The sequence below is a fragment of the Cajanus cajan genome, chromosome 8 (genome assembly GCF_000230855.2).
Source record: "Cajanus cajan strain Asha chromosome 8, NIPB_CcT2T_4, whole genome shotgun sequence".
In the NCBI taxonomy this organism is placed as follows: Eukaryota; Viridiplantae; Streptophyta; class Magnoliopsida; order Fabales; family Fabaceae; genus Cajanus; species Cajanus cajan.
Window position 1 is genome coordinate 4,661,741 of NC_138524.1, and position 22,218 is coordinate 4,683,958.

The following is a 22,218-nucleotide window of genomic DNA, read 5'->3' on the forward strand; positions in this document are numbered from 1 at the left end:
TTATTTTAGATTAATCTAATTTAATCAAAATGTAAATAAAATTTAATAAAAGATTATTTTTACTAATCGAATAATCTATTCATTTATTTATTGGATGGTGAATTGATTTTATGTATGTACTAATTATTTTGGTTTAAATATGTATTTGTCTTTCAAATTTAAAATATATTTTTCATCTCTCAAATTTAAATAAATCTTTTAATTTCTATAATTAAAAAAAGATATTTTAATCTTATGGTTAAATTTTGTTAATAAGAGGTAAAATAATTATGCAAAATTCCCGTAATAGTATTTTGTTAATTAAAACGCTTAAAATTCAAATACTACACAATAATCTCAATTTATCCTTATTAGATATATTACTTATAAGCTAACTAAAACAAAACAAAAATTAAATTAAAAAATCAATTTTAAATTTAAAAAATTAAAAATAAATTTATTTTAAATTTAAGATATTAAAAATATTTTGAAGTCTAATTATTTTATAAATTTACTTCTAAAATATCCTTAAATGCAATTACTTTTTTTATTCTAATTTTTTTACAACATAAATAAAGAATATGTCTCAAATACTACAAATTGAACTAAAAACTTCAGGTTTTATTGCTAAACATAGATAAAGAATATGTCTCAACTACTACAAAACCACTACACTTTCATGGCCAATTTCATAAACAGTCTAAAAATTGCATTATGCTAATTGGACAGGATCAATGTCCAATGGTAAGTCTATTTTGCGCGATTCTCTTTGATTGGCACACCAAGTTTAATTAGCCAGTAGATGTACCAGATAAATCAATACACAATTATATAAAAACATAGTTCAGGTAAAAACAAAATAACGTAAGAATTTTTATTAAAAATCAAGATCTGTCCCCGATTCAATGTACCGGGTAAGACGTTGTTTAGTAGTTAGAAACAGAGACGATTCAACAAAAACTCGATTTTGTAAACTGAATCGCACCTTAAACAAGAACTCTAGGTTGAGTGGAAAGTGTATGGAAAAGTTACTAGTAAACGCCTTGATATGAGTCAGAAATCGGCATTTATCAGCGAAACTTCCAGTAATCAATTTTGGCCTCCCATGAATCAGAATAAGCACTTAACATTACGTTCAAGCTTATCTGGGATTATGAAGGCCGATACACAAAACGAAACCAAATGATAACATCTAAAAAGAATGAGAAAGACAACCTCTGTGGCTGCTACACAATGCTAATAACAGACTTTAGGGTTTAGCTGCATGTTAGGCCTCTCGAGACAGATATATATAGCATCGTTAACTCAACAGATAAGTGTTGGGCCCAAGAAAACACAACACAAAGAGGAAACCCAGCCCAAAAATAATATGTTTTTTTTACAGGATATATTGGTTGGTTAAAAAAAAAGGGAAAACATAGATAATAATTTACTTATTTAAAAAGAAATAAAGAGGAAGAAAGAAAAAAATAATAAATTATTTTATTTTATTTTATTTTTATTTTCTTTTCATTCAAATACTTACTATTGTATTTGACTATTTGGTGCTTGAATTTATCAAGTATTTTCACGTTTTCACAAGCTTATTACTATTTTCATAATATGTTTTTATAAAATGGTTAATCAACCCGCAATAAACACTTATAGAAAAATAAATTAAAAATGGAAAATAAAACAAAATTTTCTAATACATTATAATTAGTTTATTCACATGCTAATTCATAAAAACTCTCTCGACTTAGGATTTATGGTTGTTGAAAGTTTTTGATTTTAGAATGTAATTTTCAAAACAAAACTTATTCAACTAAGATAGCGAAAAATAGTTTTTAACTTATTTTCAAACCATTTTTAAATTAATTTTTAGAAGTAAGAAAAAAACAAATTTTAATTTTAATTTTAATTTTAAAATACACTATTGATATATTTGACATGACTCTTTTTATTACAACCATCATCAACATTATCAATACTATCACTAATAACAACACCACCACAATATCACCACTATTGTCACAGACAAGTTTATTATAATTATTGAGATCTAAAGAAAATTTATGTTGTGTCTGTTTGTCAACATGTAACTATTTTTGAAATAAGATATAGAAAGTAATATGTTTTTCGTTCTTGAATTCTTATCAATTTTTGCTTTTAATCCTTCAACAAAATTTATTTGATTTTAGTCCTTGGAATTTGAACAAAAGAAACTAACCTTGGGAATTAAACATGTTAATGGTGAAAAAACTTTAAAAACTAAAAATGAAAATCAATAAAAGTTTAGGAACTAAAATTCATAAAAAAAAATCTTAAATCTTAATATCTAAATCCAAACACTAATATTAAATAATTCTTGTACTGATAGATCTTAAATTTTAGTAATTTCACTTTTAAACTAATTTTGACTATTAACATTGTTATTACTATTGTCATTATTAATACTAGCAGAAAAAAGACATTCCGTGCCTACATTGTATTAAAAAAAATGAGAAGTGATTCATAGAAAAGTAGTTATTAAAAAATAAATAAAGAATAAAATGGTCCATATATTTAAAAATAAAAATAAAAATTAAATAATAGAAGTATATTAATCTAATTGGTATTGTGATTAATCTATTAGTTTTAAGTTATTAAATTTGATATAAAAAAAATATTTTTTCTAATTTGATATAATGGTCCAAAAATTGTGGAGACCAAAGTGGTTACTAAAAAGGGTATCCCCTTTATATATTAGTATAGATTACAATCAACATTACCTCTCACATCTCACCACACAAACACATCCTAAATTTAATTTTAATAGACTAAATGATACAAATTGACTGTAGTTTAAAAAAATTTAAAACTTGAGACTGAAAAGCACCTCACCGTCCTTAACTTCTTTAAAAGTTTATTTTAATGAGGAGAGTTATAATAATACCGGTGTAACTTTTACTAAGTGTTACACCGCTAAATAAATTCATATTAAATGTGAATTTTGTAAATCCAACCGTTAGATTGAAAGTTCATATCACTTTATACGTGTATATCAAATTTTGTTAAAATTAAACAACTTGAAGGCAAACAAAGTGTTTATATTTTAGTATATTTTGAAATAAATATATTACGTCAATTTTATTTTATAAGAATAAAGTATCAAATCATCTTGGATTAATATAAAATTTTATATATATAATCTAAAAGATATGAACTTTCAATCCAACGATTGAATTTACAAAATTTACATTTAATATAAAGTTATTGAGCGGTGTAATACTTAGTAAAAATTACACTAACCCTCCTCTATTTTAATTTATGTATAAATTAATTTTAATTTATAAATAAAATTATTTTATTTTATTTTCTTATTCTATAGGAACCTTTTTTTAACAGAATCACGGACTGTAAATAAGCCTTCCTATTCGATGACATACTTATCTAAAATTATCTTAATATTTTTAGATTTATGATCCTCCCTTTCCTTTTTAGTTATTTATAATCCACTAATTTATGTTTCTTTTTATCTGTTTCTAAAATCGGACTTGTCCAACCACCAACCGGGTGCTTTATAGGTCACTTGGGACAAATATGGTATACACGATCTATAATGCCTTATCCTTTTCATTTTTTGTTTGACAAACAGACCCATGATACGGCTATATATAGTTGGTAAGCACTTAGCACTAATACAAATTACAAGGATCTGGTTCAAGTTATTTTGTTTCCATTAAAGTGAAGAGCTTCAAACAAAAGGAAATCGACAAGAACATTGGCAACAAATAAACCAAACATAAGATGTACGTACAGCCAAACTAAACAAGTAGAGAAACAAACAAATGACATCATTACAAGTTTACAACAACACCACTTGCAACAAAAGCCTTGTGACACAAGAGTCTAGCAGTGGAAAGAGTCCACAACCTTGCACTTGACAGGGAGTTCCATGGCTTTGTTGGGATCAACACCATAGAAAGAGAGCAATCCTGAATCCTTGTAGCGACAGAAACATTGAAGATCAGCCTTGGCAATTGCTGAGCAACAAGCAGTGGAAGGGTCAACAGGATTGTCCCCACTCACACTCGGCAAGCATGCCTTCAATCCATCTTTGGGCATATGACAAAACGAGAGTTGGCCCATTGCCAACATGGGCCCTGACCCGATCATCACAATCGCCAACACCACAACCACAATCATAATCTTCTCCATACCTATCATAAACTTCACCCTTCTTCTACTTCATTCTCAATAGGCTTTATATAGAGAGACTGAACGTGGCACTGTGTGGGATATAGAGCTCCCGTGACAAACTCTGTGCTGGCTCATTGGGCCATTGTATCACGGGCATGCAAAGTGTTTGGTGATTTAAGGGAATAATTCGATGTTCGCATTATTCTAGCAGCTTTCTACACGTATAATAACTATAATTTTGTGCAATGGTGACATGTGAAGTGTGAATGGAATTAGATTCCCACGGGGAAGCTTCAAAGTGGATGTGGATCACCAAACCATACCACAATTACAAACTATTTTCTCCAACAACATTATTAGATTCAGAGCTCCAGACAAAACACGAAAACAAACCGCAACATAATGTTGCACTTGCACATAATCTTAAATAAAGGAGACACAACCTCTGTCACTAAACCCTCATAAATATATAGGAATTGTTTAGATCAACTTTTTTGATACACTTTTAGAAGAAAAATAAATTAAATTATTTTTTCATAAACTATAATTAACTTATCAACAAATTAATTTGTAAAAACCCTCTCTTCCAATCAACTTTTCAAGAATTTTATTTTTAAATTATGTATGAACTAATTTAGTTTATAAAAAAAGTTTATTTAATTTTTTTTATATTTTTTTCTAAAAATATTTTCGAACAAATTTATCTGCCCATAATTTTAATATACCGTATATCAGAAGTGCAGATGATGAGCATATCATTTTTTTTTTTTTAAAAAACACCGAAAGTTATTAATTCTTAATCAAATGGGATATTATTTTGTGTTACGTATTAAAACTAGGCCTGTTTAAAAATTATCAGTGAATCAACTAGAACCATAAACCAAACTGAACTAAAAGTTAATTAGAATATCAAATGATTTTTAACAGTGCATCAAACTAAAGAAATAGTAAGTTCGGTTCTAATTAATAGGTTATTTTTGGTTCAATTTAATTTGAGGGGAACATTTTTCAATATTTGGTTTGATATTTTCTTTTCTATGTTAAATTGAACCATGATTAATTATTTAAAAAAATTAATGAACCAAACTAAATTGGAAGTTAAGAAATTGAATTGTTTTCAACAGTGCATTAAATAAATAAATAAATAACAAAAACAGTTCGATTCAATTCAGACAAACCATATTTTTATGTTCAATTCGGGAGGTTCAATTTTCTGTGTTGAACCAAACCATAAACATGCCTAATTAAAACATGCTTATAATTTCTTTAAAAAAATATTCTACTATACAAAATGAATTTAACTTATATACACTAATTGTGAGTTTATAAATTTAATTTTCCATAATGTCACTCTACCTTACTATGTTATCGATCCAAGCACCTCTTCCTTATAGGGTTTATAATGAGTTTTCCCCTAAACACGAAATAAATAAATAAGAAAAGATATATTTAAGCACGATTTACAGGTGATCAAGAAGTCAATAATGTCAAGTAATGAGACAATGTCAAATTAAATTGCATTATTAAAAAAACAAAAAGATGCAGAGACGGCATGTAATTTAAATTGACCAACCAACCTTATAAATTACTCACAGACTAAATGAAATGACCCGAAAGCACTATTATTTATGGCTAAGCAAACTAAGCCAATGAACATAGTCTGCTTTCATAGTGATAATTGTTTTTCTATTATGAATAATGGACCACTCACGTTCCGTTACACTACAAACATGAAACGTCATCAGCTTAGGTTGCTATGAACACATTTCTAACACAACTTCAACCATCAACAAATACTCCATATATAGTTGATCAGATCAAGATTAAGAATGCATTTTATTTCTAATATATAAGAAAATTTTCATTGATTAATTAAAAATATATTGGTGATCAAATTTGTAATCTCTATAAACTATACAAATATCCCTCACTTCTAATAAGTTCGCTTCTTGCCATGTCTTCGTTAATTGAAACTAGCTAGCTCTATGCAAGTGCAAACACAACGTTCTAAATGTCTGAAAGACAAAATGAAAGGCTTGACATATAGAATCATGTATAGATTTATTTGAGATGAGGTTACGTGGTAAAAAATGAAGACCAAAATTAGTTAAAACTAAAAAGGAGGAAGTCCAAAGTTTGGTCCATCTCTTGGAGCATATATATCAAGAAACAAAAATTATGTAATTAGGAATATTTAATTAGATAAATTGGGTCATTAATGATTAGTGAATTTCCTTATTACTCATAAGATTAATATATATGAGAATGTGTAATGATCTCATAAGAGATCGATAGAAAAGGATATAAATTGTGAAGGAATGAAGAATAATATATGTAACTTGTATATTTTAAGATTGATATATTACGTATTTAGTTTCAATTATATAAATAATTAATGTAGTTTCAATTTCGTAATATTTCCATCTTCTAAGCTAGATACAAAGCACCTACTTTGACATATTTCATAACATAAGCTAGCCAAACGAATTACTCCGGTGACCAAGAAAGCCATCAAATTCAATCAATATTTTAGTGATGTGGCAGAAGCAAGAAATCACGTGAGTGATGAGCCAGTTCACGTAGTCGTAGTGCGGATTTTATTTTGTATTTTCAGCTTCAACTAGTAGTGTGGTGGAAACCACTAAGTTGCCAACACGTGTTATTCAGTGATTATGTAGCAGGAAGAGGCCCCAAAATCCATATCCATATATATCCATATTTGATTAGAAAAAAATGACAAGTGGGTGGGAGCACGCGAATATGATCTTTTTATACTTTATACACAAACGCTAACATGACTTCCCATTTTGATCAAGGGAGTGTTACTATTAAAGCCTTTTAAACACACTAAACTTATGGTCGGTCAAATTTTTTTCATTATATTAATAAGGATGGAAATTTGTTAACACCGATGTTTGCTACTTATATTTTTAATCAAAATTTAAAATTTAAATTATATTTTTATAGAATCATATGAAATTACTACTTTACTAACATTAAAAGGTTAATATAACTCCAAGCGTGTGGTTCAGCGGTAGGAGTTATCCACGCTTAAGCAAGGTTAGGGGTTTGAATCCTGTCTTGTGTATGCAGCCGCGTTAAATTTTGGGGCCAGCTATCCTATTCTTTGAGGTGTATCCAACGTAGTGAGAAGATTAGTTACTGTTATCGGCCCTGGATACTTCAAGAACGAAAAAAAAAGTTAATATTTTGGAGGAGAAATCATTTTCAATAAAGAATTTTCTAAGATTTTTAACAAGTTGAAAAGAAAAAAAGTGGTTATATTTTCAAAATAAATAGGGCATAAAAAGATAATAACACTATAGACATACTTGTATTATTCATAAATTCAAACCTTTAAATTCTACCTAGGTCCGTCACCAATGATAATAATGATGAATAATTGTAGTAATAATCAGTGTTTTAAAACTCGGTTCGAACCGGCCGGTCGAACCGGAAACCGGTGGTTGGACCGAGCCAAACCAGTGATCAGACTGGATGTGCAGTTGACTCGATATGACTCAGTGTGACCCGGCTAAAAACCCGGTTGAACCAGCGACTCGCGAGTCTCATGACCCAAACCGGGTCATCATTTTTTTTGGAAAAAAAATAATTAAACAGCGTCATTTTTTTAATATAAAAAATAAAACCTTCAATTTTGAAATGTCTCTGCCCGCTGCACGCTACGCGCTTCCTCTTTCAGAAATCCTGTTTTTTTTCAGAGTTTGATTTTAAGACACGAACCTAACCCTCCCGCACCGTCGATCGTCGCTCGTCGCTCCGTCGCATCACTGCACAGCTGCACCGCTGCACTACCGCATAGTCGCACCACCGCACTGTCACACTACTGCATCGCCGCATCGCTGCACTGCCGCCTCGTCGCACCACCGCACCATTGTTTCAAGTTATAAGGTTCATTAAATTATAAAATCACAGGAAAATGTGCGATTTTTTTATTCTTTAAGATATTGGTAGCATTTTCTAAAATATTATGATAATTGTAAAAAAAAAGGATTAAAAGAAATAAAGAGATGATATGTGGGTTTGTGTATCATATTATGATAATTGTAAAATATTGACGCCATATATGATTTTTTGATTCTTATGTGTGTTTTTTACTTGTTTGAAACTCATATTTAAAATTTGTTTTATTTGCTTAAAATTCATGAATGACATTATAAAATTATGTTAAAATGTGTTTGTAATTTTTTTGGAGTTTCTTTTAAGGTATGATGTGATTTTTTTTTGAAATTTATAGGTATGAAAATATGTATAAAATTTTTTAATTTTTTTTAATAGAAACCGGGTCATGCAGTTTAATAGGTGACCCACCGGTCTAACCATTGACCCATTGACCCAGTACTCTCACCAGTTCAATGACCGGTTCGATTTTTAAAACACCGGTAATAATAGTGTTAATAACAATTATTATTGTAAATAATGTTAGAATAACAACAATAATGTGTAAATGACAACAAAAAAAAGTAACGATGATAATAATAATGATATTTACCAAAAATACTAGCGACAATAATGGTAGTTATAATAATGATGATAATAATAATAATAATTGTGAAATTAAAAAATTATGTCATATGAAGTAAGGGTGAAAAGGAAAAAAAAAATCTTTATCATACCCTATTTGTTCTTATATTAATTATTAGGAGTTTGTGTACTCGCTCGATAAAATACCAACTTCACATGGAGAATTATTAATTCTCCTGTGCAGACATCTACTACTAGGACAAGTCTCATATCTATATCCTCATTATTATCTATATCCTCGTTACTAGGAGTGTTATATATATATTTCAATCATTAATAATCATGTTGATGTCCAACATGAAAGTATATGATTAAAGATTTGTCTCCATAAATACATAGATTAGTTAATAGAATATAAAAAGAGTTGTCCTATAATTTTTAGAAGATCTTGATAATATATATATATATATATATATATATATATATATATATATATATATATATATTCCCATTTTAGAATTAGAATGACTTGATTTTATTTTTTTTAATTGTGTACACATACTATTACTAAGTTATTCTAGATATGCCTTCCATACCATATCAATAACAAAATTGGTTCTAAAGTTTGGAGATGTAAATTTCTAAATTTGAGAATTATTTACTTTTATATCTCAGATTGTAAATTACGATTCCGATGTGTGGTTTGTTTTTAATTTACACTAAGAACGTACGTGATCAGAAAACAACTGATTATTACTTCTCCGTTTTGAATGTCAAGAAGCTTGTACAGATTAAAAAACCAAACATCTATACTACTAGAAAATTTGTAAATACGTTGACTTTAAATGCCGTTAACCAAACCCGACCAAATTTTCTCTTTCACGTTAAATCTATTGCAATAATGTGTGCTATGTGCTTAAACAGATAAAAACACACATATAGACACTTTTTTTTTGGTGAATACATATATAGACACATACGTATGCCAAAGTGGTGCTAACATAATTAGTAGCTAATAGCATTGTCCTTCCGAGTTAGCCATATATATTTAAAGTTATAATGTTCCAGGAGCAACAAACATGTAGGTTTAGGTTTATGTATATGTATACTCTTCTACCAACACAACTTTAAAGCTATGTCTTTATAATATTTCTGTTTTCTAGCCACTTAATCCAACTTATTCAGATTTCTTCCGCAAGCCCCAGCGAAGCTTGTTTAGAAACTCCGCTATGGAATTTAGAATATTATTGTGGGAGACTTGCAAGTATAAGTCAATCAAATTCTAATAAAAATCAAACTAAATGATTTTTTTAATATTATATTCGTTCTTGGTTACTGTACACTTAGTGATAACCTTCTTTTAAAACAAAACTTGAATGCTTAAACTTTTACCACTGATTTTCAATTAAAATTTAAATTAGTGTCTAAATTTTTGTGCTCTTTTTCATTTCTATTTGGATATAAATGAAAAAGTTTTGTTAATTAACCAGTAGCTAAAACACTAATTAAAGTAATTGAGACAATTGTATATCTAAGATCTTGATCAAGTTAAATAATTTCATAGAAATTGATTGACATGTTCGTGGTTACTTATTTTTTTATCTAGAGGTATAAAAATAAAAATAATATAATGTAATAGAAAATGTTATGAAAAAAAAAATCATGAAATATTGACGTGAGAATAACGTTATTCTAAACGAAATAGGGAGCGAAAAGGGTTGGGTTTGGGTAAAATTGTCAAAGTGGCATTAATGGCAGCACGCGGTGTTTTGAGGTTCCCTTTGAAAACTTGTGCTATAAAAAAAGGCACAAATCGCATCCTAGTTTGTGGTTCAGTGAATGTGTTGTGTGTCGTTAACGACTAACGAGTCTCATTAAGGTGAAGCTTGCGCTTCTTGTTCTGGAGCTTACCTACGTTGCTTCTAACTCCTTCTCTCGTGGCCAATCTTTGTTGCTTTGCGCGTTAAAATTGTGCACTCTCTAGTGTAAAAGGGAAGACGGTGACACAGAACAGAACCTAGCTAGTAGTTTCAAGAGAGAGAGAGAGAGAGAGAAGGGTCATTTCATATATTTTCATTGCTTGTGGCGTTTACCATCTTTCAATATTCAACACCTCATTTTTCTCATGCGTGCAAGCCATTCTCATATCTCAACCCACCCACATTTCTTGGTTCTTAACCGCTTTATTTGCCTTTAAGATTCTGCATTCCCTCTTCCACCTCAACTTCTTTCCTTCTTCTCCCTTTTCTCTCCCAAACAAACCACCCTTTAGCTCCATCGCTTTTCATTGTCCTTGTCTTGGATTCCTCGTCTTCAATCACTTTCAAAGGTTTGAACTTTTCCAAAATCTCTATCTGGGTCTGTTTCATTTCGGTTTTACTCGTTTTAGTCTTTTTGCTGTGACTGGAATCATATTATTAATGTTTCTGATGTGTGCAACTCTTTGAGATAGCACTTCTTTTAAATCATATTTCTCTTATTGTTCTATGAAAATTGCATCAAAAATAGTGAATTGGGTTATCATAATATCATTCGCTTGATTGCTTAGGCAAGGAATTGATCACATAGGGTTTTGAGCTTTCACTCTTTTTGGTTATTAGATCATTAGCAAAATGGGGAGTCATATGAGCAAGAAGATCCCTGAAACTTCTTCTATTGGCTTCGGCACCGAATTGCACTATAAAACTGAGTTGAGTTCATATGAGGCTGCTTGCAAGCTTGATTCTGATTTGCAGTCCTTTGACACCACACTTCAAGCTAGAACAAACCAGGTTATCAACACTCTTGCTGTTGGTGTTGAAGTTCGGGCCCTTTCATTTGATTCTCTAAAACAAATCACAGAATGCCTTCTTGAGATGAATCAGGAAGTTGTCAAGGTAATCTTGGACTGCAAGAAAGACATATGGAAGAGCCAAGAATTGTTTGAACTGGTTGAGGAGTACTTTGAGAATAGTCTCCAAACTTTGGATTTCTGCACCACATTGGAGAAGTGCCTAAAGAGAGCTCGTGATAGCCAATTGCTTATCCTTGTGGCTCTTCAACAATTTGAGGAGGAATCAGGATTAGGAGACAACCGCTATGTGAGGACATTGCGAGAGTTTAAGAATTTCAAGGAAGCTGGTGACCCTTTCACTGAGGAATTCTTCCAGATCTTTCAGTCTGTTTATAGGCACCAGATACTCATGCTTGAAAAGTTGCAACTAAGGAAGAACAAGCTTGATAAGAAGCTAAAATACATCCATTCTTGGAGGAAAGTTTCAAGTATGATCTTTGTGGCTACTTTTGCTGCAGTCTTGATCTGCTCGGTTGTAGCAGCAGCTATTGCAGCACCGCCTGTTGCTGCTGCGATTGCTGCTGCTACGTCGATCCCAATAGGATCAATGGGAAAGTGGATCGATTCCCTCTGGAGGAACTATGAAAATGCATTGAAAGGGCAGAAGGAAGTGATTAGCTCAATGCAGGCTGGTACTTATGTTGCTATAAAGGACTTGGACAACATTCGAGTTCTAGTTGATAGACTAGAAATTGAGATTGAATCTCTATTGCATAATGTGGATTTTGCCATAGAGGAACAAGCTGTGAAAGTTGCCATAGAGGAGATCAAGAAGAGGCTAGGAGTGTTTATGAAGAATGTTGAAGATTTAGGAGTTCAAGCTGATATTTGTAGCCGTGACATAAGGAGGGCAAGGACTGTGGTACTGCAGAGAATCATAAAGCATCCCCAGAATTAAGACAATCTCATTCTCATGCATGTCTAATCTGCCAGTAACTGTTTGATGAATCGGAGAATACATGAAATTTCTTGTTTCATGGGTTCGTGTTGAAGATAATAACCGGGCATATTTGATATGTCTCGACGCTGGCAGCTGATTTTTTTATTCTTTTCATTATTTCATACAATAGTGCACTAATGTATATATTTCATTTTTATGATTTCATTTGGTTTTTAGTTTTCTGAGTTGAGACTAGTTTGAGTCTTCATATCTTGAAAAATATACATTAAAAATTCAATAAAAAAAATCTTCGACACACTCTATTTTGAGCATTCTTTTACTATTAGTTAAAACTTGATATAAATTTCATATTTTTGGCATGAGTCACTTATCATTTAATGAACTTTTCTCCTATAATTTTCGACAAGTTCTAAGCAATAATAAGATGTGTTGTTAGCATTCCTGAACCAGTTAAACAAAACCAAGATAAATGTCTACGATATTGTTGGGGTTGATACTCCAACCAACGTTAAGTTTGATGTGAGCTGAACCCAACCTGTGCTTTATCGAATCTTTTTTATTTCTTTCTCAAAGAGCTTGTTGAAACACATACGGTATCACTTCATTATCTGCATGATATACTTATTACATACAATATATAATTTTGAAATGATATTACATATAAATAAAAAAATTATAAATTTAGTAAATTTGATTATTTGACCTTTTTATTAACGTTTAAATATTTCACTTTTTTTCTGAGATTTAAGTCCGAAAAAATTTATGGAGAGGTATATACGAAAAGAATATAGTAGGATTATTATTGATAAAATGTTGTTAAATGGATTGGTTATTGGGAAATTTGGGTAAACTTTGCCCCTAAGGAACCCTAGTTTCAAGAATGTATCGTATAAGTTATGACTTGCTTCCTTTCCGTGCGTAATACACACCAAATTCAAATAACACGGAAGGCGGTTCAGCATAAAAGCTCAAAATGGATGCCAAATTAGGTACCCATCGTTTTAACCACCAAAGCCCAAAGGAATTGTGGCTCCTTTAATCTATATCTATACTAGTAAGTAGTAATCTGCTTCTATTTAATAATTAGAATTATCATGTTTATCATTCACAAGTTTTAAACAATTTTGTACTTACAAGTAACTCTCAAATTCCACTTTTTTCCATCATTTTTTTTGTTTTTATTCTTTATTTTTTTCGTAAATTTCACTTTTTAAAATGATGCTTAGTCAACAAAAACTATATTATGCAAACATAAATTAATTATTAATTTTTAGTTATCAGCTTTTAGATAGCGTGTGAAACATGAAAAATTTAACAATTTAAATTCCTTCTGTAGATATACATTCGTCGCCATAAAATGAACTTGAGCATTTACAAAGATACCGTTGTGCAATAGCTAAAAGCATAGAATCAGTAACGTGTTACTTGTAGGCTATATTTGTGGATATTTAATAATGAATTGAATGTGGCAAAATCTTAACCAAAAAAATGTGGCAAAATAAATTGAAATTTATTGAATTAGTTATTATTCTAATATCAATCCACTTGATTTCGTGGTGGTGTGGGGTAGGGGTTGAGGTGGGTGAGGATATTGACAATACCCTCTCTCTCTTTTTTTTTTTTTTTTTTTATCTTTTCAGCCTCACTTTTTTTTTTTTTTAATGATAATTTGACAAAATATCCTTTATGAAAATTAATTCCTATTGTGTATCTTGATATGATTTTGTCAAAATAAACGAGTTTCTTCTATGTATCTTGACATATCAAAAACTAGTTTCCATGTATCGTTGACACGTAAAAGAGATAAAAAATAAAATAAAATAAAATAAAAAAACACTAACGCTAGTGGAAAAGAACCAATAAGATAAACAACGGGAGTGTGAAAATCATGGGCCCTAACAAATTGTTGACAAAGTTCAAGTGTATGTTATTGTATAGTTTTTGCTATTTATATCCCCCTAGTTACTAAATACACCCCTTTCCTCTTTTTTATATTTTTTAATATCAAATATAATCCTATAACTTTTTTTCACCCCATGTTTTTATACTTTTTAAACCCTACCCTTATGTACGGGTAGGGGCGTTTAGCCACCCTCTTATCGGTTACCGAGGGACCGAATCAGGTGGGTGGCTAAACGTCCCTACCCGTACACCTTACATCATCATGTTTTTATTATTTTTAAAATCCTAACTTTGAACCCTACTCTTCACTCCATATTCATCAGTCTTTAAATTTTGCACCTATGATCAAGTAATACTAAAATTTACAAGAAAGTGATTGATGTATTTTTCAAGAAATTTATATAATAGTGCAAGTTTTCTTCTACATAGTATTGTTTTACAAGCTATGTTTAATGCCCACGTATTTTATATTCTTGTTTAAAAATACTTGGACTAAGAAATTATTGGTCTCAAATACTATTCTCATTACTTTATAAATTGTGAGATACTTTGCATCATACTTTGATTTATCTTCGTCGTCCTCCCAACTCATTATGTGTGGTGCGTAACTTTCATTGAATTTCATTTGAAAAATACCCCCATGTAGCTCGTGACTCTTGGATTGCATTTAAATTTGTCATTTAAATGTTTACATTGGCGAGTGTTCTTGAACTCCAAAAATTGATTTCCGTAACTTATAACAATTCCGAAAAGTGGTTTATGGAACTCTGTGTAGTTTACTAAAACATTTTGGAAAGTATTTGATGGTGGAGCTACGAGAAATGGATGAAGAACTCCTCCTTGACTTCACCTTTTTTTTCTTTTTTGCTAAGCAAAATTGAATTAAATAAGAGGAATACAAGGGGTACTCCAACCCATATATACAACATAACCAAAGTAAGTAGTGCACCTCTGACAACAGGAGGTGTTTAATGAAAATAACACAATAACTACATACCTCCTAAAATCAATTTGCAAACATCATACAATAAAAGACCTTGCACTAATAGGTGGAACAACCAAACTAGCAATCCAAAAAAAGACTATCAACTGCAAAGTGAAACCAATCAGCATTGTCAAAAGTATTGTCGCAACTAAGTCGGAATCACACACCCAGATAGCAATAATCACCAACAAAATCACTTAATAAAAATTAAGGCATACGGCAGGGGACTCAGCCCAAGAAGAAAATGAGTATGAAAAAGAATTATCTCTCGCTTTTAACCATTTCCAAGTGTGCAATTTTACCAATTCAAGCACGTCTAAAGTAGACAGCACCCTGTCAGAAAAAATAAGAGCATTTCTTGCTAGCCAAATACTCCAGATTACAGTCAACCAGATCACAGCCCATCTATACCTCATTTTGGAAGGACAGAGAGGCAGCCCAAGAAATTGATCAAAATGAGCAATGAAGCTATTTGACAGCACAGAAGTGAAGCCACACCATTCCAAGGAAAGCATCCAAACATGATATGCAAAATAGCACTCAAATAATAGGTGTGAAGAAGTCTCCATCCTATATTGACACCATACACAAGAACTATCCGAATAATAAGAACATGTCGCTTAACAAGATTAAATTTTGAGGGGAATCTATCTAACAATACCCTCCAGACAAAACAAGAGACCTTATAGGGCACCAAACAACACCAAATAAACCTGTGTAATGGTATTTCAGCAAAAAGAGAATCATTGACAATAACATGATAAGCTGACTTGACAGAATACTTGCCATCTGAATCAGCTTTCCATCTCCAAGAATCATGAGTATACTCTTGAACCTGAAAACCACGAAGATCAAAAACTAATAGATCCAACTGTTCCAATTCCCACTGAAATAAAGGCCTTCTCCACCTCCAATTCCACTCAACACCACCCCCTCTACCAAAGAACATGTCTGCCACGGTTGCCTCTGCGTTGATAGTAATAGAAAAGAGCCTACCATATCGAACACAAAAAGGAGTTGTAGTACACCAAGAATCCTTCCAAAAAGAAGTGTTTCGCCCATTACCCAAAACTCTTACACACATTGTAGAAAACCAATCCCAAGAGATACCATCACACACATCAATACTCCACAGATCTAACCACCACCTGGACACACTACCCCTTCTACCTTCCAAAGTCAAGGATGGCTTTCCATATAAAGATGTTAACACTTTATTCCACAACCTATCTCTCTCAACTAATAGACACCACCTCCACTTCCCTAATAGAGCAAAATTGAAAGCTCTCAAATCTCTCAAACCTAGTCCCCCATACTGTTTTTCTCGACACACATCAGCCCAAGAGACCCAAACTAATTTCCTATGTTCATCATCCCCTCCTTGACTTCACCTTGCGTAGGATCTCTTCTTGGAAGAATAATGACCGAATGAAGAAGGCTTGAAGGATGGAAGATTTCGGATCAAAGAAGCCTAAACTAAGGATGGAAGCATCCAAGCTTAAGCAACAAGAGATTGCTCACTTCAATGGTAGGAAACTAAGCAAGGTTCCTAAGGTTTGAAGGCACTCTCTCTCTCGGTGACTCTTGAAGAATTTGGCTGAAGAAAATGTTCAGAAATTCTATATATCAAAAGTGATTACAAAGTGGAGTCTTAAGGGATATATAGGTCCGGTTTTGAGTCCACTCACATGTGCTTAGTCGTGAACCAATGAGCTAAATGCACTTAGGTTTAATTTGAGTCTCATTTAGGGTTGATTTTGAGTCACACATGTTCAACTAAGGGTGGCGCCATTCATGTGACTCAAAATGCAACTTAAATGCAACTTAAATTAAACCTAGTTTTGCCTAATCACCTTAATCCAATAATCCTCCCTATTTCCTATGCTAATGACCGAAATACATAGGTCAAAGAAATACAATGGAAAGGAAAATTTATAACAAGAAGAATGAGCCCAATATTGGGTGTCAAAAACTCAAAGGCGCATAAAGCCCAATTGTAGGCCCAATAAGCCTAAAGCCACAATTCCTAATCTAAGGTCCAAAATACAAGACCAAAACAAGATACATTCCTATTCTAGTAATATGCAATAAAAAGTGGTGTCAAACAATTAAAGCCCAAGTGAAAAGCACCCTAGGCCCACCAAGCCCATTGGGCCCACTAAGCTCTGAAGCTGTCAAGTCTTCAAGTAATCTTCTGGCCATTGCTCTAGTGGTTAGACCCTTGGTCCATGCTCTTCCATCAGTATTATTTATAACTATTTTTCACACTTCTAGAAAATATTATTCGAAATTATGTTTTACAGTTTGGAAAAGATAACGAGGAACTAATTTGTTGGATCCATTCATCATGTAATCTAAATTAATAAGATGATAAATGCTAGAAAAATCCTCTAGCGTACTCTTTGGAAAAAAAATTTAGTAAAAATCACAAATTTTTAGAAGTTAGACATCTATTTAATGAATTTTTTATGAGTTATAATTTTTAATAAATTTTAACCATTTAAAATGAGCGAGTTAAAAAAATGTGTTTTTAGCTGTTAGCACTCTTGGTAAGATTCCTCTTAGTAGAATTAGCTCACTTTAACAGTTCTAGAAGCAGGTTTGCATATTACAGTCGCGCAATCACCTAAGTTAATATTATTGCTTTATATGCACCAAAATGGCACCAAAACTGTGACAGAGTTTATATATATATCAGAATGAAAAAGGGTAGTATCAAAACCATAGAACTGCAAAGATGCAAATAATACGCTAAACGTGTGAGGCCTTAAGAAAGCAATGGGAAAAACAACTTCGATGAACCGAAACCATTTTATAAAATTTATCAGGACAACTCTTTAAACAATAGATATAATTGCATGTAATAGCAAGTCCAATACTTACACTATAATAACAACAGTAAGACATGGATCTCCAATAGACAGTGCCTTCAAAGTTCCACCTATTCAAGTATTTGAGATGTGACAATTTGATCTCATCTTCAAAAAGCTAAGAATAGGCTGTGGCCGAATATTGAAATATGTGGCTGGAACCAAATAAGCACAGACTAGAGACACATAAAGTTTAAACCAGAGAGAGGAAAAACTGTAGTACATGCATGTACCTGTCAATGTAACAATTGTCATACAATTTAAAATGCCCTTCACAGCAGAGAGATCCCTTTCTGTTGCCTGATCCGGAAACTGACCTTGAGTTTGAAAATTGGAAAGTAACCGATCCTTCAACTGGAATCTTTTTACCAACCACAAGGAAATTTCGTCTTCAGATACTGGGATACTATCAAGGGGGATGCGGCAGATATGCAGATGAACTTCAGAAGGATCCACCCCAAAGACATTGTCCAAGAAAGATGGGCAGCGGTATTTGTAGCCGATTGTCACGTCATAAACTGACAATGAAAAGTTGAAAAAATCTTAGTCGCATGATAATATGATTTATGTTGTTGTACTTCCAACCTTTCATTGATTTGATATCACTGCAAATAGAAAACTATATAGTATGTACATCATTTTATCCAAAAATAACAAATGACTCCATCTAAGGCAATTCAAGATCTCCAGTCATCAAACCACTAGAGTCAACCTAGTGTGAGAGGTTGTGATAGAATGCACAAAATCTTAGGTTCAAATCTTGTTGTCATCATTGTAATCATTCCTATTGATAAAAAAAATATCTCTAGTCATCAGGTGGCCTATAAACAATTATTTTTCCTCGACAAATGCTAAATGATATTAGACAGATGACAACTGCAGATTTCCCATCATCATATCTAAAGAAAAAGAATGAAGTAGATGATGCACAAATCTTGGTTAAGTACAAGGACGGATTACAAATAAAACTAATGTCACGTAATTTCTCAATAACTATAAAATTGATGAAATGCAGTCAAACAGGACAACCTGCATTGAGAGAGCCCCTCAACTGTTGCAAGCAGGCGCAGAAGCCCTTTGTCTTTGGAAGTAAAACATTTTTCAGAATCGGTAGACCATGTTCAGCAGCATATTTTTGACTCCGAAGGCACTTTTGCTCACTGCAAGAAGAAAAAGATAGTTGTCAATAAATTTTTAACAGAATACACATACAAGCACACAGTTACATATGCTGCATCATCTCAAACTGAGGACAAAGACCACTCGATTTCAAAGTCACCATTTGAAGAGTGGTGACAGCATATTTTTACTAAAAAATTTATGGATGTTTCAAGAGAAAATTGTATGATTCTCAGATAAAAGAAACCTAACCATTTTCTTCTAGCATCATGATGATCATAAGCAAATATATGTAACAATGTATCATACTTTTAGCTGATGATTACCATAGGGTAATAAAAAAAAATTATATAAAAAAAAGCCTAATCAGGTGGCTTACGTGAAATCAGTGCCTTCTGGGAAAAGAGCAAGCCAGAGAGGATCTTGTGGATCCTTGAATGTTGAAAGCATATGGCGCATGACTGACTCATCAGCCTCCCACTTTCTTTCCACCGGGATGAACTCTAGTATGTGAAATGACCAACCAAAAATTGGAAGTCTCATCAAGCTACTCTTAAGTATATATTTTATGTATCCAAGGCATCCCTTCCTCAAGGCAAGGTCCCATAAATACATCCAGTCAACCTCAGTTCTATGATTTGCAATCAGTAAGATCCGTTCTCTTGAAGGAACAATATCTCCAGAAAACACAACTTTAGTCTTGTTGATCTTTTCAAATAGAAAAGGCCACAAGGCTAGCCAAGCACCAAAGAAGAAGGAAGTTGCTCTCCTGCTGTAACTGACGCTAAAAAGTCGCACTATAACGGCACTTATAAAGCCAAAGTACACTAACATTACAAATGCTGTTGAGAACAGCACCAGTAGACACACCAGACCCCTTAAAATCCTCAATGGAGCTAGAGCATGATACTTTGATTCAACACATGAACTTACAGGTGTAAGAACAGCCATTTGCTATATCAAAAGCAATCACAGACTACAAAAATAAAATAACTGCAATAAATCTTCAAGATTTTCCTCCTCAATGAATAAACATATAAGATATCAACACGCTTGGATTGGCAAAACAGGACACCATCATAAAAGAATTGCTCTGGCCAGAAGATTTTTGGTACTGATGCAGACATAAAACAGCTGGAATCAGCCAGTTGTTTTGTCCTTGTAGTTGATAACCCAATAAGATAATATTTTTGAAAACTTGAACCACAAAATGAATGCACCTGGCAGAAAGTTGAGGATATCATATCTTTACCTTGAAGTATATCAAGTATCATAAAACACAAAAGAGGAGAACAAAAGAAATTTAAAAAGAAAGCCTAGGCATATCCAATAGGAGAAGAATTAATCAATACATAATAAATGACAAGGTAAGATTGCTCATAAAGGCTACACCTCAATAACTAGGATCAAACAGAAAATAAATAGTAATTTTAAGAAAAATCAACCTTCCCAATAATACAATGTACGAGAACAGGTTATGTCAATGAATAGGAAGGATGACAGAGTAATCCTTCTTTTCCAGTTGGATTAAAATAATTCAATTGTTTGACAACACTATGGGAGAGGAGGTCAGAGCATCCAGCATGTGTTAGAGTAGCAATGAAATAATGCCTTCGTGATGCAAAAGGGAAGAATCAAACAGCTTTTCTATTGATTGGATAGGTAGGAGAGTATGGGAGGGAGCATGAGAAAACATTTTTTCTAATAACCTAAAGACATGATGCACTAAAATCGGGATTTCAACCCCAACTAAGATACAAACTCCTATCATAATTTGTGACTAGACGGCACCTTTCCTTGTCATTTATTTCTGGCGATCCTTACCACAAGGCATCACAAAAGCCCCTGTGTAAGTCAAGTCAAACTCCAGCCAAATAAAGACACAAATCTCCTTCAATCTCAACATGAGGTGAAATCAGGTAGGGAGCAAACTCACAAACATGTCTAAAACAGATAAAAAGTTATGCATCCATCATCCTAACAAAGCATAGCATTATGATACCAAACATGATCACAACAAAAAAACATGACCACTTCTTTGGAAAACTGTAGACGACCTTGTGCACAAAACAAAACCACATTATGCAAAAAGGGTCTTTTCCTCTTCTTCATCTCCTTTTTTGCCATTTAGAAAACAAGGGACAAAAGGGATGAACCCCCAGTTGCCAAAAGCCTTACCTTTGCTTGTGGGGCAACACACAGTTATGCAAGCTCGGATCTTTAGCAAGAAAAAAAGATTACAGTTTTAGAAAGGAACAATAATCTTTTCCAGTGTTGGAAAACAACAAAACCACCCAAGTGTTTACTGTTTAGCCATGGGAAAGTGATGCAATGAGCATGAGCATCCTCACCTTTGTTCAAGTTTGTGGCATTTTGTCAGCCCCAGAAGACAGACATTGAGATCAACAAAAAAAAAAAACAATGGAGAGTGAGTGAGAAGTGGGAAAGTGAGGCTTCGCCTTGTTTGGTTAAACAGTGAGATTAGATAGGAGTTAGAAGTAAGGTGTAGATTGTGGGGAGTGTTGTGAAATAATAGTACTCTCCTCCTCCACTGATGTTTCAAGCTGAACAAATGTGAAAGAAAAGGCTCCAAATTATGTGAAACTACGAAGAATGCCACCTGCTTTTACGGTACGGTTTTCAAATTTCAAAGAAGTTTCTACTTTTACTCACAAACCTGCTCATTAAACATGGTACGGTTTTATCACTTCGAAGTTTATTTTTTTTAGTGTTAATTAAATTAAACAAAACTGCCTCGGGAAAAAGCAAAAGTGGCATATGAATCGCTTTAGCATAAAACAGTGGGATGTATGATTGTGTTAAGAGCTGCAACCTCCGAATTTCATTGCGGAATTACTGTCCCAAAATTTCAAAGTTGAAAATATTAAAGTAAGTTATTACTGGTATTTTTTTAGCACGCATAAAATACAGGATAAATATTTATTATATATTAAATTTTCTAAAAAATAAAATATATAAATAA

At 32.3% G+C, this 22,218-nt stretch overlaps 4 protein-coding genes and 1 non-coding gene across 6 annotated transcripts; 1 reads left to right on the forward strand and 4 right to left on the reverse strand.

Annotated features, from left to right (window-relative positions):
- Window positions 1-992: 992 nt before the first annotated feature.
- LOC114916063 (small nucleolar RNA snoR83) lies at window positions 993-1,131 on the reverse strand. The gene has a single exon (XR_003804365.1). It is a non-coding gene; the product is annotated as a small nucleolar RNA snoR83 (small nucleolar RNA).
- A 2,718-nt stretch (window positions 1,132-3,849) lies between these two features.
- On the reverse strand, window positions 3,850-4,158 carry LOC109801437 (putative lipid-transfer protein DIR1). The gene has a single exon (XM_020362504.3). The coding sequence runs from the start codon at window positions 4,156-4,158 to the stop codon at window positions 3,850-3,852; it is 309 nt and encodes a 102-aa protein (XP_020218093.2).
- A 6,292-nt stretch (window positions 4,159-10,450) lies between these two features.
- Window positions 10,451-12,656, forward strand: LOC109791752 (UPF0496 protein At4g34320). Its single transcript, XM_020351093.3, has 2 exons — window positions 10,451-10,954; window positions 11,226-12,656. Exon 2 carries the CDS (start codon window positions 11,238-11,240, stop codon window positions 12,354-12,356), a length of 1,119 nt encoding a protein of 372 aa, XP_020206682.2. The 5' UTR covers window positions 10,451-10,954; window positions 11,226-11,237; the 3' UTR covers window positions 12,357-12,656.
- Window positions 12,657-15,281: 2,625 nt separating this feature from the next.
- LOC109800364 (uncharacterized) lies at window positions 15,282-16,330 on the reverse strand. Its single transcript, XM_083062464.1, has 3 exons — window positions 15,960-16,330; window positions 15,465-15,816; window positions 15,282-15,350 (listed from the first exon to the last, which is right to left on the reverse strand). Exons 1-3 carry the CDS (start codon window positions 16,328-16,330, stop codon window positions 15,282-15,284), a joined length of 792 nt encoding a protein of 263 aa, XP_082918590.1.
- A 1,696-nt stretch (window positions 16,331-18,026) lies between these two features.
- On the reverse strand, window positions 18,027-21,822 carry LPAT5 (lysophosphatidyl acyltransferase 5). 2 transcript variants are annotated; one of them, XM_083061982.1, is made up of 4 exons: window positions 21,587-21,822; window positions 19,615-20,432; window positions 19,146-19,276; window positions 18,027-18,634 (listed from the first exon to the last, which is right to left on the reverse strand). In XM_083061982.1, exons 2-4 carry the CDS (start codon window positions 20,184-20,186, stop codon window positions 18,192-18,194), a joined length of 1,146 nt encoding a protein of 381 aa, XP_082918108.1. In that variant the 5' UTR covers window positions 20,187-20,432; window positions 21,587-21,822; the 3' UTR covers window positions 18,027-18,191. The 2 variants fall into 2 exon arrangements, with proteins under 2 accessions (XP_082918108.1, XP_020218326.1); XM_020362737.3 differs by having other exon boundaries at window positions 19,615-20,455.
- Between the last annotated feature and the right edge of the window lie 396 nt (window positions 21,823-22,218).

Coding starts and splice junctions, on each gene's coding strand:
- LOC109801437 (XM_020362504.3), bottom strand. CDS start 4,158: ATGGAGAAGATTATGATTGTGGTTGTGGTGTTGGCGATTGTGATGATC.
- LOC109791752 (XM_020351093.3), top strand. CDS start 11,238: ATGGGGAGTCATATGAGCAAGAAGATCCCTGAAACTTCTTCTATTGGC.
- LOC109800364 (XM_083062464.1), bottom strand. CDS start 16,330: ATGTGTGTAAGAGTTTTGGGTAATGGGCGAAACACTTCTTTTTGGAAG. Junction 15,817..15,959: donor GCTGAAATACCATTACACAG/GTTTATTTGGTG, acceptor GTGTCAATATAG/GATGGAGACTTCTTCACACC. Junction 15,351..15,464: donor CTTGGGCTGAGTCCCCTGCC/GTATGCCTTAAT, acceptor TTCACTTTGCAG/TTGATAGTCTTTTTTTGGAT.
- LPAT5 (XM_083061982.1), bottom strand. CDS start 20,186: ATGGCTGTTCTTACACCTGTAAGTTCATGTGTTGAATCAAAGTATCAT. Junction 19,277..19,614: donor CCAGAAGGCACTGATTTCAC/GTAAGCCACCTG, acceptor TTCTTCTTGCAG/TGAGCAAAAGTGCCTTCGGA. Junction 18,635..19,145: donor GAGGGGCTCTCTCAATGCAG/GTTGTCCTGTTT, acceptor TTTCATTGTCAG/TTTATGACGTGACAATCGGC.